General features: G+C 35.9%; 1 protein-coding gene across 4 annotated transcripts in view; it reads left to right on the top strand.

The window, feature by feature from the left end:
- Positions 1-18,084, top strand: part of MYO6 (myosin VI) — a 114,126-nt gene that overhangs the window by 71,180 nt on the left and 24,862 nt on the right. For all 4 annotated transcript variants that reach the window (XM_062608226.1, XM_062608225.1, XM_062608227.1 and 1 more), the window contains 13 exons: positions 568-725; positions 1,699-1,790; positions 2,067-2,139; positions 3,259-3,386; positions 4,467-4,562; positions 6,273-6,446; positions 10,116-10,154; positions 11,774-11,867; positions 13,112-13,242; positions 13,347-13,424; positions 14,302-14,431; positions 16,234-16,324; positions 17,557-17,707. In XM_062608226.1, coding sequence (XP_062464210.1) covers positions 568-725; positions 1,699-1,790; positions 2,067-2,139; positions 3,259-3,386; positions 4,467-4,562; positions 6,273-6,446; positions 10,116-10,154; positions 11,774-11,867; positions 13,112-13,242; positions 13,347-13,424; positions 14,302-14,431; positions 16,234-16,324; positions 17,557-17,707 — 1,435 coding nt within the window. The remainder of the gene's footprint in view (positions 1-567; positions 726-1,698; positions 1,791-2,066; positions 2,140-3,258; positions 3,387-4,466; positions 4,563-6,272; positions 6,447-10,115; positions 10,155-11,773; positions 11,868-13,111; positions 13,243-13,346; positions 13,425-14,301; positions 14,432-16,233; positions 16,325-17,556; positions 17,708-18,084) is intronic.

Genomic DNA, 18,084 nt, shown 5'->3' on the forward strand with positions numbered 1-18,084 from the left:
GCTGGTGCAGTGCAGTGTTTTGACTTTCAGCTCGGGAACAGAGCTGATAACAATGATGTTTACCCTGACCAAGGACTTTGTGAGCCTCATGCTCTGCCAGGGAGGAGGGGAAGCTGGGAGGTAGCAGAGACAGGACACCTGATCCAAGCTGACCAAAGAGGTATTCCATACCACAGCACATCATGCCCAGGATGTAACTGGGAGTTAGCCAGAAGGGCTGGGAGACTGCAGGGTTGGAGGAGGTATGGGTTGGTGCTTGGTCAGGCTGGGGGGGGGGTGAGTTATCGGTTGGCTGGTGGTGAGGTGATGTATTCTCTTCCCTTGTTATTTCCTTTATCATTGTTATTATTGGTGGTAGCAGTAGTGATTTGTGTCATACCTTAGTTACTAAACTGTTCTTATCTCAACCCGTGGGAGTTGCATTCTTTTTGATTCCCCTTTCCGTCCCTCTGGGAGTAGGGGGAGGGAAAGAAGGGGGGAGTGAGTGAACAAGTTACCTGACTGGGTTTAAACCACGACACAGAGTAAGGAATTCTGAAAAATAAGATCTGTATTTTTGGCTTTTAGGGTACCCTTGAAAGTGGAACAAGCAAACAACGCTCGTGATGCCTTGGCTAAAACGGTGTATAGTCATCTGTTTGACCATGTAGTGAATAGGGTAAACCAGTGTTTTCCATTTGAGACTTCTTCTTTCTTCATTGGAGTTCTAGATATAGCTGGTTTTGGTAAGTATAAAAAATACAAATTAATTTCTTGTTGTCTTTTAATGCCACCAAAGATTCAGTGATAAATTTTGCAATGGAGAGTGGGAGTGGTTTTTTTTGGTGGTTGTGGGGGGGATAAGTTACAGGGACTTAAGAAAAGATCAAGAGAGCAGTTAAAGTTTCGCTTTCCAGAGACCCAAGAAAGTAGAGGAGGTCTAGAGCTTCTCCTGGTGACCTAATAACACTAACAAGCGTTAGTGTGAAACTAAGCATCTTTGTAATGGTTTCAGATTCCTGTAATGTCTACATACACGCAGATTTTGAAGGACTAATAATTTGGAACTGTGGCTAGCTAGTAGAATTAGGAAACATATTGTATGTGCGTGCTCTTTCCCCGTTCCGTCCTGAGAAGATCACTGGATACTAACAGCCAAATGAAGTCTCCAAATTAAGATACTGTTTCCCGGAGGGTGGATAGTGCTGTTACAGATTTGGACTTTGGGCTTCTGGTTGCTCCAAGAAAGTGGTGGGCATTGGTCATTCCTGGAAAGCTTTTGTCCAGTTTTAGGGGTATGTTTTCAGATTAGGGCATGTTTTATGGTGTGCTCTCACCCTGCTAAGGTGGTCCATAAAGAATGAACCAAGGAAATTTTGGTTTTCGGGTCTCTAGAGCTATGGTATGCTATGCAAGCCTGTTGTAGCATGGATGGGTGAGGATGTATTTGTACAGTTTTACTGTATGATAGCATCTTGCTTTGGTTTGCTGCCAGATAAAGCTGTTATTTGTCTTGGAAATATGATCTGTTGCAGTATTTTTATATCTGTTTTATTCACAACTTGAAAATCTGTGAAAGCTTGTGTTTTACTGAAAGAAAAGTGATGTGGATCTGAATACATCTTCAAGTACTAGTACTGTGAAGCTTCTCTTATTTATTCTTTACTGTAAGTTCTTGGAACACTGGTTTATCATAGAAGTTTATTTTCTGTTTTTCAGAATACTTTGAACACAACAGTTTTGAGCAATTCTGTATTAACTACTGTAATGAAAAACTGCAGCAGTTTTTTAATGAAAGGATTCTGAAAGAGGTAAGTTTAATTTTATATTTGAGGCTTTATTTTTTTAAGTAGGGAGATACCTAAAGTAGCACTGCTTTCAGTATGACTGCACATTATGCTTAGATTAAAAAAAAATCAGCTGACAGCTTTCCTACTGTGTGACATCTAGTTGTGTCAGAAAATAATACAGCTCTTTAAAAAGCAACAGTCTTTTTTCCTCTTCTTTTTTACCATCCATTAAAATGAAGCATCCATATGTTGAATGGTGCTTTATCTTTTCAATTACTTTTTTTTTTCCTTTCTTAGGAGCAAGAACTTTACCAAAAGGAAGGCCTGGGGGTTAATGAAGTGCGCTATGTAGATAATCAGGACTGTATAGGTATGTACTTCTTGAAATGTTGAGCTATTCATTAGTGTCATGGAGGAAAAAGCTTCAAGGAGAAAAAGCAAGATATACATAGTACTAGTAACTTGATGCTTATAATGACTTGCAACCTTGTGAATTCTTCCAGCTTTGTATAACATTCTAGTTCTGGTTAGTAATAGAGCCATGTTGTCCTACAGTGTGTGTTAACTGCAGCTAGGACTTCTGAATTTCCTGTGCATTTTCCTAGAAAACTAAGTGGAACCCCTAAATAGGGTAAATAAAGAAGCATGTAAGGGTGTCTGGCGAAAAATATTGTCTGTAGCTAAATTAGCTTATTCAGATTTTATGAGTATAAATTCTTTGCTTTGAAGCTGTCTCTGTGCTTTATATATAGCCTCATACTGTTTAAAGTCTGTGGTGAGAGTTCGCAGGCCTTGCTGCAGTACAAGTATTATTTCTTCCTTCCCACAGAAGAAAACTGGGTAGTAAAAATTCCTCTTACAATAACAGTTTCATAGATAATACAAAAAAGTTTTAAAAGCTGCAAAATTCTTGTGTCTAATATTTTCAAGGGCATGAATTTTTATGTGAGCTTTCAAGGGCTTTTGTATATGTATGTGAAAAGTTACTTGTAAAAAGTTGTGAAGCCACTACTGTATGCTAAAGTCTGATCTGCTTTTCTTAAATGCATTTAATTCTTCTTCCTGGGTCTTGTTGTGAATGGAAGTATTTGCCTTGTAATGCTTATTGTTTTAGGATGTGGGATAACCAATTACCACATAAAGACCTATAGTTATACCACACAACCATTAGAAATATTTTGGCACCTTTTGGGAGTTAGATGACTAAATTAAACTTGAGACCAAGAGTAAAAACAAAACAATCCATGCCTTTTTTTTCCCCAACATTGCTTGTGTTAGACTTAGAACTTGGTATGTATAGGACATAGATTAAATCAACAATTCGGATATGTAGAATTAATTTGAAATTACTTTCTGTGTTTTGTGTTCACAGCTCTCTCTAGATACCTTTATACAGAATTGAATAAGTAGTATTTTAAATTTGTAATGTTCAGTTCTGATATGAATTTATATATACAAATTTTGTAAATATATTTTGTTTTATTGATAGATTTGATTGAAGCAAAATTAATAGGTGTACTGGATATTCTGGATGAAGAAAATCGTCTTCCCCAACCAAGCGACCAGCATTTTACTTCAGTTGTGCACCAAAAACACAAGGACCATTTCAGGCTCTCTGTAGGTTTATTTTTGCTGTCTTGTTTTAATAAAATAGTTCTTGGAACAGTTGAAAGTAACACTTCCAAGTTAATGAAAACCTTTCCTAAGAAATCTCATACCAGACCAGTTTGCACAATCCATATCCTTTTGTTAAAGCCAAGTTTAGTTATTAGTTTGTTAAAAAGTTCACTGAAGGCTTAAGTCTTGCTTAAGTAGCAATTCTTATTTCCTGCTGAAGCTAAAGCCATATTCTTCACTGATACTTGGAGCTTATTAACATGTAATGCATGAAAAGGAAATAAAGCCACATTTTAATTTAGATTATTTCATATCTACTATGAACTGTTTTGTTGTTCCTTTCAAAAATTGCTTGCTTTAGAGAATATGTGACTCACATGGAGTGTCTAGCTAGCACTTCACAGATGAAAATAAGGAAAACAAGCAAAACCTTTTGTTGTTAATTCTTCAACATACAGCGCCTTGTGGAGTAGTCATACAAATTATTGCAATTTACATTACTTCTGTTGAAATGCAAAATAAAAAAACCCAAACAAAACAAAACTCTGTTCCCTGCTGAAAAATGCAAGCAAAAGGAGCTATATAAAATTGTCTTCCATTTATCTTTCGTTAAATTCCCACTTAATCTTGCTTAACTAGATTGCTGTGCAATGAAACATTTTTGTCTCTATGTGTATGATCAGGTAGGTGGTTGTCTTTTAAAATATAGCATCTAAACATATAATTTCAATTTCCGTCTAATCCTGTTCATATGACAAGGCTGTTCATCAGCTGTGAAATGAATGGTGTTGAAATCGTTGGTTAAAGGCAGAAAGAAAATCAAAACCTAATGTTAACAATCCTGGTGACCTTTGTTTTGAATGTGAGGTATCTTAAGGGTGTGAATGAGAATGAAAATGAAAGCAGGTTTTTGAGTATCTTGTGTTGAATGGGAAGGTCAGTGGTCAACATAATTGTACTGCAGGAAGTGGCATTTTTAAAACCTAGTGCTCCTGACAAAGTTGTGGTGATGTTTTAAGAATCAACTTTTTCTCATTCTCCAGTGTAATTCTTCTTTGTAATTCAATTTTTAAATTGCAGATTCCTAGAAAGTCTAAATTGGCTGTTCACAGAAATATCAGAGATGATGAAGGCTTTATTATCCGGCATTTTGCAGGAGCAGTATGCTACGAGACTGTAAGTTTACTTTCGCAAAACTATTTCTGTTATGCTTTGTAGTATTTTTGTATTTTTCAGTTAAATAATAAAATTTAATTTCACAGAAGAGAAATTCCAAAGTTGATGTCTTAGATTTGAAACTAATTTTGTATGTGACAGAATTGACTGTTTCTTTTAACTTTCAAATTAACAGTCTGACAAAATACCTGAAGTTGCCATCCTCAAAATACAGATATATTCAAAAACATTGAAACACCTGAAGCCAATATCTGAACTCTTACTTTAAAAATACCAGGTTTTAGGATAAACAGAAGATCCATAATTATTTTGTTGTTCTGGTCTGTTACTCCAGTGTGTAAGAGCAAAGCTACTTCCAGAGATGGCTTTTTTGTCATTTAAAAATGCATACTTCTTCATATGTGCTTCAAAGCACTCCAAGAATTATAATGATTGCTGTGCTGTTAGAAGTAGGCACATCCTGTAGGGTCATTTTACAGATAAGAAAATTGAAGTCTTTGTGTAACCTACCTCATTTTTCTGAGGTCACTGAGTGAGTCAGTGTCAAAATAATCAATAAAATTGGAACACGTTTTTCCTGGTGCTCTATATTTAACTGTGTATCTCATCATGATATGTTAATACTACCTTGGAGTGTCTTCAGGAACAGAGAAGCCAGATACGAGCACATAAGCTGTGCTGTCAGAGTGAATCAGATATGAGGTAGCTTTGGTCCAGAAGCTATGCTAATATGCTTGACTTAATTTATTCCTTTCCGCAGAGGAACTTTCTTAGCCTGGATCTTAAAACTTTTCGACTATAGCTACCTTGTACCTCACCTGTTGTTTCTCTTTCTCAATGCATTTGAGGCAATTCTCACAATTTGATTTGTGGTGAGGACATTCAGCTGGCTGCATTCAGAGTCCGATCTGGTGTTTTCATAGTCCAAGGAAATTTTAGAGGCCTGTGTTTTTTGATTCTCATCCCTGTTAAATCCTTTCATGTGATACCTGACAAATTCGTATTTTCTTCAAATTAGCCTTGTCCTCTTCTGTTCATAATTACCAAAGTAACTATTAAAGTTGCTTCAAAAGCTATTGAGAATTCTGTTAGTGTGGAATTGCATAGTAGTGTCTTGATCTCAGAATGTCTGTGTAACATTTTTTTAACTTCTAAAATTAGGTAAGCCAATTCAAAATAAACATGAGAGGTAAGGTTTGTAGGAAAGGACAATATCTTTTATGAAATCAACTGTTCTAAAATAATCATAGTACTATCCATTTTTCATTTCACTTTCCAAATTGTGTAAATGCACCAATTAAAGTGTGCATGTTAATCCTCATTTCACAACAGATCTTAAGTGATATTACAAGCAGTGAAGAATTAAGCTTCTCACAACTCCCAAGCGATGATATGCTGAGTGCTGGAAATGGAAACAAGGAGGATAATCATTGACAAAAACACAACTCATCTCTTAAAAGGCACTAAACCTTACCTTGGGTTTCATGATTCCAACATCCTTCAAATTTAAGAATATATATTCTCTCTCTGCCAAAGTGTCTTGTGTGCCCAGTTGAAAAGTTGTTTGAACTAATGTATGAATATTTACCCCACATATTCTTGCCGATTTTTTAATCTCATATTTAGCTAGTTTCTTTTAGTTTTCTTTAAAACTTAAGTAACTGGGGCAGTGAAGCAAACGTGCTGTTATTTCTTGGGTTGTCTTTTCAGATGCAATTTGTGGAAAAAAACAACGATGCTTTGCACATGTCCCTTGAATCTCTTATATGTGAATCCAAGGACAAGTTTGTTCGACAGCTGTTTGAATCTAACACCAACAACAACAAGGATCCCAGACAAAAAGCTGGGAAACTTAGTTTCATCAGTGTAGGAAACAAATTCAAGGTAACAGTTATAGCAAATGATCTTAATCTTCTTGTAGTATTTGCTAGTTTTAAGTTAACTGACATAATCAGAACCTAAGGCTGGGAGAACTAGTGGTAACTTGAGATTCAAATAAAGAAAATTCCGTTAAATGGATGTTTTTTTCTATTGAATTATAAGAAACCAGTATATTTGAGCTACATGCTATGTCTTTCTGTTAGAAAGATGTTTCATAATAGTCCTTACAGAGATTATACAGTAGTTTTTCAGTGGGAATTTTGCGAATCCACAAGGAAGATCTCAAATCTTGAGATCTAAATTTAGATTTTGTGGACTTTAAGCAGTTCTAAATGTGAGAAAAGTTATTCTTTCTTCCTCCTTAATTGTGCATTCTAGAAGATATATTGATTGGCTACAGTTTGCCTTCTCAAAATTCAGTACCTAACCTAACTACTGTTTTTCCTCTTGTAAGCATAAAGGTAGTCATGGCTTTCACAGAAGGATGTTCATTGTGCTGAATGTTTCCTTTCTCAATACCTGAATCTGATGCTTCTCCTCATTTTTTCCTTTCTTCTGCTTGTTGTAAAGCTGACCTTCAAACCTTGTCTTCTCCAAATGTTTTCTGCATCATTTTCTCATTCATCAGCTTTATTTTAGCTGGACTATTCCAGCTCAGGATGGCTAGAAAGAGAACTATAGGGGAATTAAGAGATGAAAAGCAGGCACAAGCATGGGCTGCAGGTAAATTTTTCAATCTCATGGATTTACTGTTGGTAGAGCTGCTGCAATTCCAGCAAGAGCTCTTCTCAACACATCTGGGCCAGATCCAATGAAGGATTTGTATCCTTTCAAGTCAAGTGCTGCACCATTTTTGGTATGCTACCTTACCTAGGGCACCCAAAACCCCGCATTATGTTCCTAGCTAGACTTCTTTCGCAGACTGTGTGGAGAGCAGATCTTAGACAGTCCAGAATTTCCTCTGAAGTGGGGCGCTGCTTACTCTATGCGGAGAAGCATTTCTGCTCCATGTCAAGGTTAACTGCTGAATCAGGATGGCAAGATAAATTCCTACTTGCATAATTGTATCTTGTGGCTACTGTTTAGAACTCTTTTCTAATAACGCAGGGGTTGAAGAATGGGAAGTATATGATAGCAGCACTTGCTTTTTGTGTAGAAACAGGATTCTGCTTAAGGTCTGTACTTTATTCAGTGTTTTATGTCTGTTGTATTTCCTGTAGCACCAAGTTATTGCTCACTCTGCCAAAGAGAATTCTCTTTAGACCTTTCTGCAGATGGGTTGCTGTGTAGCCAGAAGTAAAATTTTCATGGGGCCAGGAATACTAGGAGCCAGAGGCAGAGCCTGCTTGTAGTGGGTTTTGGTATTTAACTGGGAATTGGACAGCCTGCTCTCTTGAGTTTTGCTCTGATGATTATTTCATCCTCCTTTTTATTATATAGCAGTTGTAGAATTAGACTGTAGCAATTGGTTTAATATAAAATATGTGATCAGAATGCAGACTGAACAATGGAGTTACATAAAAATAAGCCATCTCCTGAGCAAACCGTGCACCATGAGTCTTTTGTGGGTGAAGCTAGGATCCGTTGTTTTTTATTATTGAATTTTCAAAATGAAACCAATTGTGGTTTCTGTGGTATAGTTTCTACTTTCTTACATCTGGGTTCCTCTTATATTTAGCACCCCACGTACAGTAGATGTAGACATGTGAATGATACCATAGTCCAAGGAGGGCTGAAATGAAAAGGGAGACTTTTTTTAAGTTAAGCAGCAATTGAGTGGGGAATGTTTTGGATTGCCTTTTGGACTTTGGATGTTCACCTCTTCACTTCGAGCATGACTGAAGTCCTCTTTGGATCTGGCCCATCAATCTAATTCTTTCAATGTTTTCAAGCTTCATGGCATTTTGAATGTATGTGTTACTTCCAGTAATGCATTTAGTATTACCTTCCCAGACACAACACGTGCTGCTGATGAACACTAATAGCCTTGAAAATTTCACTGTTTCACTTCAGATGAAATCAAAATGAGTTCTGTTATCTTATTAGAAATTTCATCCCTTTAAGAATAAGAATTTTTGTTTACCACTATATCAGTCTGTCTCAAATTCTTCTAATTGCATAAATTATTAGATGATGTTGCAGAGACTTCTCTTTATGAAATCCTTCACACATCCCTTCCTTATAACTAATTAAAATTCTCATGAATGATTTGAGGGAATAATGATTAAGTAGTTAATCAGATCTACTCAAGAATCTTTGGGATGATTTTATCTTACTATGGTAATGATGGACTAAATCTTGATAATTCAAAGAGCAGTAGTTTTAGCAGAATGTTTTATTCATATGATCATTTAATTAGTGAAATTTACCTAAGAATGACTGGCTTATTTCTTGTCAAATCACAGAGTATAAGGAAGGGGTATTTTGCCTCTAGCAGAAATGTGGTTTGTTGTTTTTTTTTTTTGATGGAAATCAGGCTGTCCCTTTCAAAATTAAGTATTTTTAATTCAAGAAAACATGAAGATTATATTCAAGTAAAAATATAAACAGTACGTGTAAGTGAGAACTGAGCAGGAGGTTATTAGTGTTTGTCATGCCTCTTGTGGCACTCCTCTTTTTCTAACCATGATACTTTAAATAAACCGATTTTATCCACTGGAAGGATGTCTGGCAGCTGTAGGTGATGCATATGGCCCATACAAATCTGGTTTCTTGGATTCAAAGTAATTGAAAGATCTGGTTAAAAATGTCAGTCAAAAGTCAGATTCTTTCAATTTTGGTTCCAGTATGGAAAATGAGGAATATGTTAGGACATACAGAATTTTGTCTTACTTCAGTCTATATATATTTAAAGCTTGCTGGTAACTAGAAAGGCTGGCACAGCAGTAATCAATGGGGTGAAGCAGACACATCTGTAAAGTAAAAGTATAGACGTTTTCCTGATGTGGTTCTGGAATATTTTAAGTCCCTAACAGTTACATTCAATAGCAACTGAAACTTGTTTTCTCTGGTAGTATTAAGTCCCTGGAAATCCTGTAGACTTGCCCCCAGATAATTATATGACTGTGGTCTTTTATCATGATTGTATGTTTAAATGAAACTTTGGTAAATGTGATTTTAAAATTATAATCTATTGTCATCAACAGTATTAAAAATTTGGAAGTTTGGAATAAAAATATATTATGCAGGTTCATTCACATAAATGTTGTCTTAGCTTCAGAAAAACCCAAGAAAACTCTGAACATACCTGCTTTTTATGTTAATTACTTAACATACAAATATGTGCTTGTTATAGATTAAATTTGGGCTTCAATAAATTTTAAGTCTGTTTTTCTTTTAATTATTGCTGATCAGTCTCAGTTTCTTTATAATTGTATTGTATAGGAATTATTTCCTTTAATTTCACACATGGGCTTGCACTTTTTTTATAACTATTTCGTGGTAAGTAACTAGTCCATACAGTATTGTTGCACTGTTAAAACACAGTCAATTCCCGCAAGACCATTCATGAACTGTTGCATGATTTTGTCTGTTAAAATTTGTGAACGTTTATCAGTTCTGTCTGATATATTAACAATGAACATGCATGCAGTAATGCTGTACCACTGTTCTGTGTGCATGTTTCTGTAATTGTTGTAGTAAGCCTCTTGAAATACCTATTTTCTTTTGCAGACACAATTAAATTTGCTTCTTGAGAAGCTTCACAGTACTGTAAGTATATATGCAGATACAGGCTAATAATTTTCTGAAATAATGTCATAATAGATTATCTAAACAACATGGCTTACAATAAATGTGATAAGTAATTGCTTTAGCGTTTGATGTTATATGACGCTTCTGAAACATCTTCCTGTGCTGGTGATGTTTATTGAGTTACTTATCCCTCTTCCCTTCCCCTTCCCCCCTCTTCACCCATTCTCCCTCTCCCCCTTTAAAAAAGTTGTAGAATGAAATTTACACAATTTGGGTAAACAATATGAAATCTGTGTGGGCTGCAGTCTCCTTTTTTGTCACTTTTACTTCCTTCCATTCACTGCTTATCACTGATGACTAACTAATTTGCAGAAGGTTTAGAGATGTTATGTAGAAGTAACATGATGATAATTTACTATTAACTGTTTTCAGATTCAGTAAAGCCATTAAAAATAAAGTGTTTCATTTCACTTTTGTGTTAGGTTGTAAATGCACATATGGTCAAAAAAACCCAGATTCCCATAATGAATATTTGCTAATTTAGCAGATGTAATTTGAGAGTTTGTGGAATGTAGTTCAACATGCCCATTTTTTTTTCAGAATTTGGAGTTGTAGGAACACATTCTTCTTGTTCTTGATTGCATATTCTAATAAATTTAGATAAAAGGTTATGCCCTGTCAAAAAAAAAGAAAGTGTGGGGGGGAAACATGGGAAACAAATGGTACAGGTGCTGGAGTGTAGTGGAAACTAAGATTTTACTGTATTCGTAAGGCTGGTCTGAAAGAAAGATGATCTCTTTAACACAGAACACTCTGTAACTGAGACCCAATCTAGGAAAAAAAGTATGTGGCCAGGCTTGCTGTACTCTGAATTTAGCTAACCTGTGACTGAGGGTGTATTTTTAAGACAAGCTCCCTTGGCACGTGCTGTCTTTCAGCTGAAAGATGGAAAAAGAGAGAAGGCACTGCAAACCAGTTTTCTAAGTGCCAATTTAGTTTTAGTATATAAGTTACCTTTAACAGCCACCTATTGCAAGAAAATCTGAATAATTGGGTGGTGTTTTGCAAAAATATCATCCTTAATGAATGTGAAATGATCAGACAAAGCAATGGTCAAAATTGTAGAGGTAGCACACATGGTGCTAAAAGAGGAGCAGACTAGAACAACATGAAGGGAGAGAGAAGCTGTGCCAAAAGAAATTATAAAAAGTAAAAATTAGGAGAAAGGAAGGTCAGGTTCGTCTGGTGTGATCCCAGTGTCAGGGAGCTGGCAGGATGTTCACTAACGTGAACTTGGGAAGACTGAGGCATTTAGGTTTTGTGCCTGTAGAAGGGAATGAGGGTAGTGGAATCTAGACTGCTAAATTGTAATTAGATTGTGCTAGTGTTAAGGAGAACAGTTGAGTGAAAACTCTAAAGTTGAGGGTCCAATTAATAGCTTGAACACTGAGATCAGTTACATCAAGACCAGTGCTAGGGTGCAAAACTGATATATGAGAGAAAAAGAACGTCAGCAATTCTCTATTAAAATACTATTATTTTGTATCTCATTCTCCCCCCCAGTTCTTAAATGATGAATTGCTATTTCAGAAGGTTTAAAATGTGTAGATTCTTCTAAATTCTTGTTTTGGTAATAGGGGTCTAGCTTTATTCGCTGTATCAAACCTAATTTAAAGATGACAAATCACCATTTTGAAGGAGGACAGATTCTTTCTCAGCTTCAGTGTTCAGGTAATGTTTTTCTTCTGTTTATTACTTTGGGTATTATAGATTGACCTAAGTTTGAAATATGTGAGATGGAAGCAATAATTTCCTAGTTTGAACAGTTGATTTCTTGAAGGTAGCTTATTTATGTCTTATGAACAGTTATTTAGATTCTTGGTAACTTTAGTTCTTAGTAAGTTAGCTCTCGGTCAGTAGAGCCCTAGAAATAATTCATCTGAACAGCCATAATGTCTCTTCTTCACAAGAAGAGTTGGTGTAATTTCCATTGGTTGCTTTTCCATTGATTATAATGAGAGTTTAGCCACAAAGTGCCTGTGTAAGAAGCCATATAGCCATATATTGGTGCATAAATTTAGATTTCCCAAGGCGGAGTTGAACCCCTTCTCTTCATGTTGCCCACAAAGTCAGTAGGGCAGCAGTACAGTCCAGAACAATAGAATCCCTTTAAATCACTGTGGCAAGTGAAGTGTTAGAAACGTGTGCATTTAGGGGCAGTCAGTTATAGCTGAAATACCTAATAATTGAAACATACCTGTTTTCTTTGATCTATTAAATATTATGATAGAGTTGAATAGTACTATTTTTCTGCTTTTCTGTATTTTTATGCTTAATTTTTGCGCTTAATGTTTTTTCTTTTTGAAGTCAAGATACTTCCAGGTTCTGCAGCTGATGGTTTGACCAACCCGTGTGTTTAACGTGTCACGTTATCGTCACAAAAGCTTAACAATTTTTCAGCAATTAAAATTGCATTAACATCCCTAGTAGTAGGTTTCTGCGGGTTAACACCATTAAAATTACATCTTAGCAGCTGATACCTAGCAGTGCAAACACACTAAAGCAAGCACTGCATATGTATTTGATATTGCATTTGCACCACATCTCACAAATATCATTGACATGATGGAAAGAAAAGCCCGGTTGGGCATTATTTGCTTGTTTTTCATTTTATTTTAAAAATAAAAATGTCAATTCTGCTAAAAAGAAAAAATATTTAGGAGAAATATTAGATTGGGTGTTACCTCTCCAATAGAAAGAAGATCATATGGGCTTTTCTTATCTGTTCAGTATTAACCTTTTGTGAATGATCACATGATCATTAGAGTCTAGATCAAGTCCCATCTGAGCTTTGTGATTTAATCTCTGAACAATATTTAAGGCTTACATCATAAACTATTGGTTATAATAAAAGTCACTGCTTCCTTTGCATTTTACTGATACCAGCTTTTGCGCATGTGTTTCTATGAATTTAGGAATGGTGTCAGTTCTGGATTTGATGCAAGGTGGTTTCCCTTCACGAGCTTCATTTCATGAACTATATAATATGTACAAGAAATACTTGCCTGAAAAATTGGCTCGACTGGATCCTAGGCTGTTTTGCAAGGTAAGAAACAAATTCTTCACCTATAATATCCAGGACAGAAAATGTATCGGGGGAGGGTGAGGAGTGGTGGCAAAATATAATCCTGACTGTTTTTGGTGTTTCAGGCACTATTTAAAGCCTTGGGACTGAATGAAAATGATTACAAATTTGGGCTAACCAAGGTGTTTTTTAGACCTGGCAAGGTAATGTTTCTCTTGGACTTCATGAATATAAGTCTTAGTATAATTTCAGTTGGAAGGGACCTCTGAAGGTGACATTGCTCAGAGCATTGCTAAAAGTGTGGCCAACTTAAATAAGGTTGCCCAAGGTTTTTTGTAAATAGTGTTCATTTTCTATGAAAAAAGCCAGTATTAATACTGATTTAGTTTGTTTCATAGTCTTGTTGCTAATGCTGCTCAATTCCTAATGCAATATTTGTATTCCCAGATGTGCTACCAGTCACTTAAGACTTATGTTGACTATTAAAAAGAGCTAGTCAGAGCAAAGAAAAAGTATTTTCCAGTAAAATCTATTCATAGCTGAAAACTCTTGCTGTGATTTTGAGCATTGCTGTTGCTATGCAGAGAAAGATGAAGTAGGGAGCTGTTGTGACTGGAAAGGAGAATTATTGTAGTCCCAGAAGAATGTTCTTCCTGCCATAATAACAGAAAAGTAATAGCGCAAGATTTTCAGAAAAGGTTGCCTGTAGTTGGATTCATATACAAAGGTTGAAAATTAAGAAGTGTTTTCAGGGCTTTATTTTTTCTCAGATACATGTCTCAAAGTTGTGGAAGGCCAGAATAGGTATTCAGGATATAGAGAGAATTGTGGCAAGAAATACTTTTAGTGGTTAATAAATTGTTGGATTATTCAAAATGCAAAGTGTTGCACATCAATTAAACAAAAAAACCCTGTAGTAATTTCTGTTATCATCAAAGAATAAACCAATGCTAGATGTACCTGCTTACTTGAAGTAATTGAAACTGATATAATGATTGCATACACTCAACATGCTCTTTAATAATGTCTAATTCTCTCTGTTCTCCTGCTCTGTAAAACTTTTTTTTTTTTATTCTTTAGTTTGCAGAGTTTGATCAGATAATGAAGTCTGATCCAGATCACTTAGCAGAGCTCGTGAAGCGAGTAAATCGCTGGCTCATTTGCAGTCGTTGGAAGAAAGTTCAGTGGTGTTCTCTATCAGTGATTAAATGTGCGTATTTCATGTTTTATTAAATCAAAATGTAAAAAAATCTAGCTAAGAAATTATTATCACCTTGAAATATGACCAAGGATGGGTAAGCAGATGGTTACATACTAAAGTCTGAGCAATTGACTTCAAGTTTAGTGAGATTTGGTTTTATTGTTATTTTTTAAATGCTTTATGTTAGGGACATACAGTGGGACTTAGAGCAGGGGTTTTTCAAAGTGGGACATCCAGCCCACCAGCAATCTCCTGAGTCCAGTCTGCTTCAGTGCTTGATGAAGTCTGGGCAATTGCACAGAAATAACTATCTGCCACAGGTCTTGCAGGGGAGAGACTGCTGCATCAGCAGGAAAGAACAGTAGTTCGACTCTCAGCTAACATGGAGTCACGTAGTTCTGGGAAGTGCCTGCACAGAGGTTGTCATCTTCAGACAGAAACTGCATGTTTGAAAGCACTGACCTGAATTATGGGGCAAACATTCTCTGCTCCAGCAATTACTGGTGATGAGCAAATAAGTGCCTATCACTATTGATACACAGTTCCTAAGTGCTTGGCCTTCCCAGTTTACTGTGCAGAGTAGGAATAAGGCGGTGTGGAATAGAGACTGGTGCTTGTGGGGTGCTTCAATAAAGTTATCTGGGAGGTGGGGTAAGGTCTGATGCAGGATGTCAGGGATCTATATAATAACATGGAGGGTGGAAAGTATACATTAATATGGGAAAGAAAAGCATAAAGGCCTCATGCCTTTTGGCTGTGTGTTTGGACCAGCACAGTTGTGACATCTGTATCCATCACTGATTGGATACTATTTGTTGCTCTTTATACTAGGGCAAATAGAAATTATAAGTTCTTTTCATATAGGTTTCAGACATCAGAAATTGTAACACTAAAATAATTTTTTGACCTAGAAATTTATGCCATTTAGTCAGAAAGATAGGACAGAAAGTCTGTCATTGTGTCCAAATAGTAGCAACCCAGGAAAATAATATATTGTTATGATGTCCCTTGCTTTTTTTTTTTTTAGTGTTTTATAGGAAATTAGAAGCTAATTTTATATCCAGAATAAAGTTGAAATAGGTACACAAAAAGTAGAGTGCATCTTTGTGATCATCTAAGTCCAGTAGTTAAAAACCACTGTGTTCACAAAACATGCTCAGCTGATAACAGAAGGCACCATTGATCTTTAGGCATCTATGCTTCATCTAGTAGACATGTAAAAAATTTATTGTTGCAATTCTGAGCTACTTGGCACACATGCTAGTACCTGTACCTTGACATTATTCTGTTTAACCGCTCTCCTGGTCTCAGCCATTTGAGTTTTAAGATGAAGACACTATTGGAGAAACAGCTGGAGGTTTTGTTTTGTATTCTTTAATTTCAGTATTGCAGAGAAATCCTCAGCAAAGTTGCAGGCACTTTATTATCTCTAGCAGATACTGGCTACTTGATTACCCTTTAGCACAGTACTTAGACTTTATGTTGAGCACTTCCTGCTCAGTAGGTCCAGTGACTTTTCACTGAGGTTTCTGATGTCTGTGAATCTAGAAGGGGGTGTGTGTGTGTGTGCGTGCATGTGTGCTAGTGTGCACATGCTGAATTCTTCCTGTTTGTTTTGGGTGAGAGTCCCCATGCCTTGGCTAAGGATTGTGAATTCTGTTGTCTGCTGTGTCCTAAGTATTGTGGTATAGACCTAGCTCTCAAGCACATGTTGTCTGCATAGTTTTGAGCCATCGAGTGTGTGAGTAATAAGGAGTTGTGTTAAATTGTAGAAGCCGTTGAGTCTCAGTATGTTTTTTTTCTGTTTGCAGTAAAAAATAAGATAAAGTATCGAGCCGGTGCCTGCATTAAGATACAAAAGACTATTCGTATGTGGCTGTGCAAGAGAAAGCATAAACCACGGTAAGAGAATGTTCCTTGGTTGAAGAAAATGGATTCTTAATAATATTTTGTTGTGAATGTAAAGAGGAGATCTACTATGCTTAACTAAATATATCTGAATTCATAGAATGATGCTAAGTATGACTGAGAGACTTTAGGAGGTTCTGTGTTCCTCTTCTCTTTCAAAAGGTGTATAGATTAAATCTGAACCTCCTAAGAGATATTTGTTTAGCTCTTTGTTCATAAAGACCTTCAGTGATAGCCTAGTTATTAGAAATCCTTAGTTAAGCCTCCCTAAATGAAACTTAAGCTCATTATTTCTTGTCCTTTTCCCATTCACACCTTCCTTTATAGGCACCCTTTCTTTTTCATCTTAAAAATAATTATGTGTTCCGTCTGTCTTCTCTTCTCTTGAAATTAAATATTTCCATTAGCTTAAATGTGACTGCATGGAATACTGGCAGAAAAAGCACTTCAGTCATTATATTCTGCTGACATCTTTTTCTTCTTTGATAGAGATCCAACTCTCTAGTCTTATAAAATGTTTTCTTTTGCAAACTTTGATAAGTGTATTTCATTTTGTACCTTGTCATTTCTGACCATGGCCCTGTATTTTTAAGCTGTTCTGTACTCATCTTTAATGATTTGATTTAGTTTCTACTTTTCGTGCCTTGTTTTCCTGAATTACAGTTCAGTGATTTCTTTCTAAGAAGATGTCTCTGCAGTGTTGTAACTTGTATGTGTGGCCTTCAGCATTGGTTCTTAAAAAAAGCTCCATGTTTTCTTGGACTCGTCCCCAGACTTCTCCGTCTAGCACCCGCACCTGTGGGACTAATGACTAGGTTCATGTAGTTAAGTTTTATGTGATGCAGTCCCATTATTTGCATAAGTGGAACAACTCAACCTTTATCCACTCCAGTCAAAATCCTCTAATGGATACTAGTGATTTGTTATTGAAAAAGCATCCCAAAACAACAACCAAAAAAACCCAACCCCTCATGAAGTCTCAAAAAACCTGCCTTTTTACATTTTGAGTTGCTGTCTGCTAATCAGTTTTAAATATTGTTTGCAAAAATCTCCGTCGCTTGGTGACTTCATGTGATAACTTTTGAATTTCAAAAAAAGTGGGTTTTATCAGAAGGCATAACTTGTATCCCCTATCTACCTCTTTAATGTGAGTGATTACTGGAACTTTAAAAATATTACTTTGTAAAAACATCTCAAGATAGAAATAAACTGTCTTACCTTCACAGCATTGATGGCCTTATAAAAGTGCGTACACTGAAGAAAAGACTTGATAAATTTAATGAAGTAGTAAGTGCTCTGAAGGAGGGCAAGGCAGAGACGAGCAAGCAGATCAAGGAGCTGGAGTATTCTATTGATGCATCAATGACCAAAATTAAGGTATGATAATAAACAGAGAAATAGTTTCTTATTACTGGAATCTTTTAAAAACTTTAGATTAAGTTAAAGACCAATGTATTTTTCTTAATAGAAAAGACATTTTAATATAGAGGTCTTAATTTTTTGAGGCAGTTGGTAAATCCTCTTTAAAATTACTTGTGAGTGTAACTGAAGTGAGTCCTGAATCTGGGTGCATACATTTAGACTTTGATATTATTGTCTGTCTTTCAAAATTGGCACTAGGAAATGTAAAGCAAAAATGCATGTTGTTATTGTGAGAAAAGTGTTGTTAATAATTTGCTTGTTGCTTTTATTATTGGAATAATTCATATTAGCAATGGTTTAAATTAATCAGGACTGAAACATGCAAGCATTTA

The sequence above is a fragment of the Pezoporus occidentalis genome, unplaced genomic scaffold (genome assembly GCF_034315485.1).
Source record: "Pezoporus occidentalis ecotype Australia unplaced genomic scaffold, CSIRO_AGI_Poc_V1 ctg13, whole genome shotgun sequence".
NCBI lineage: Eukaryota > Metazoa > Chordata > Aves > Psittaciformes > Psittacidae > Pezoporus > Pezoporus occidentalis.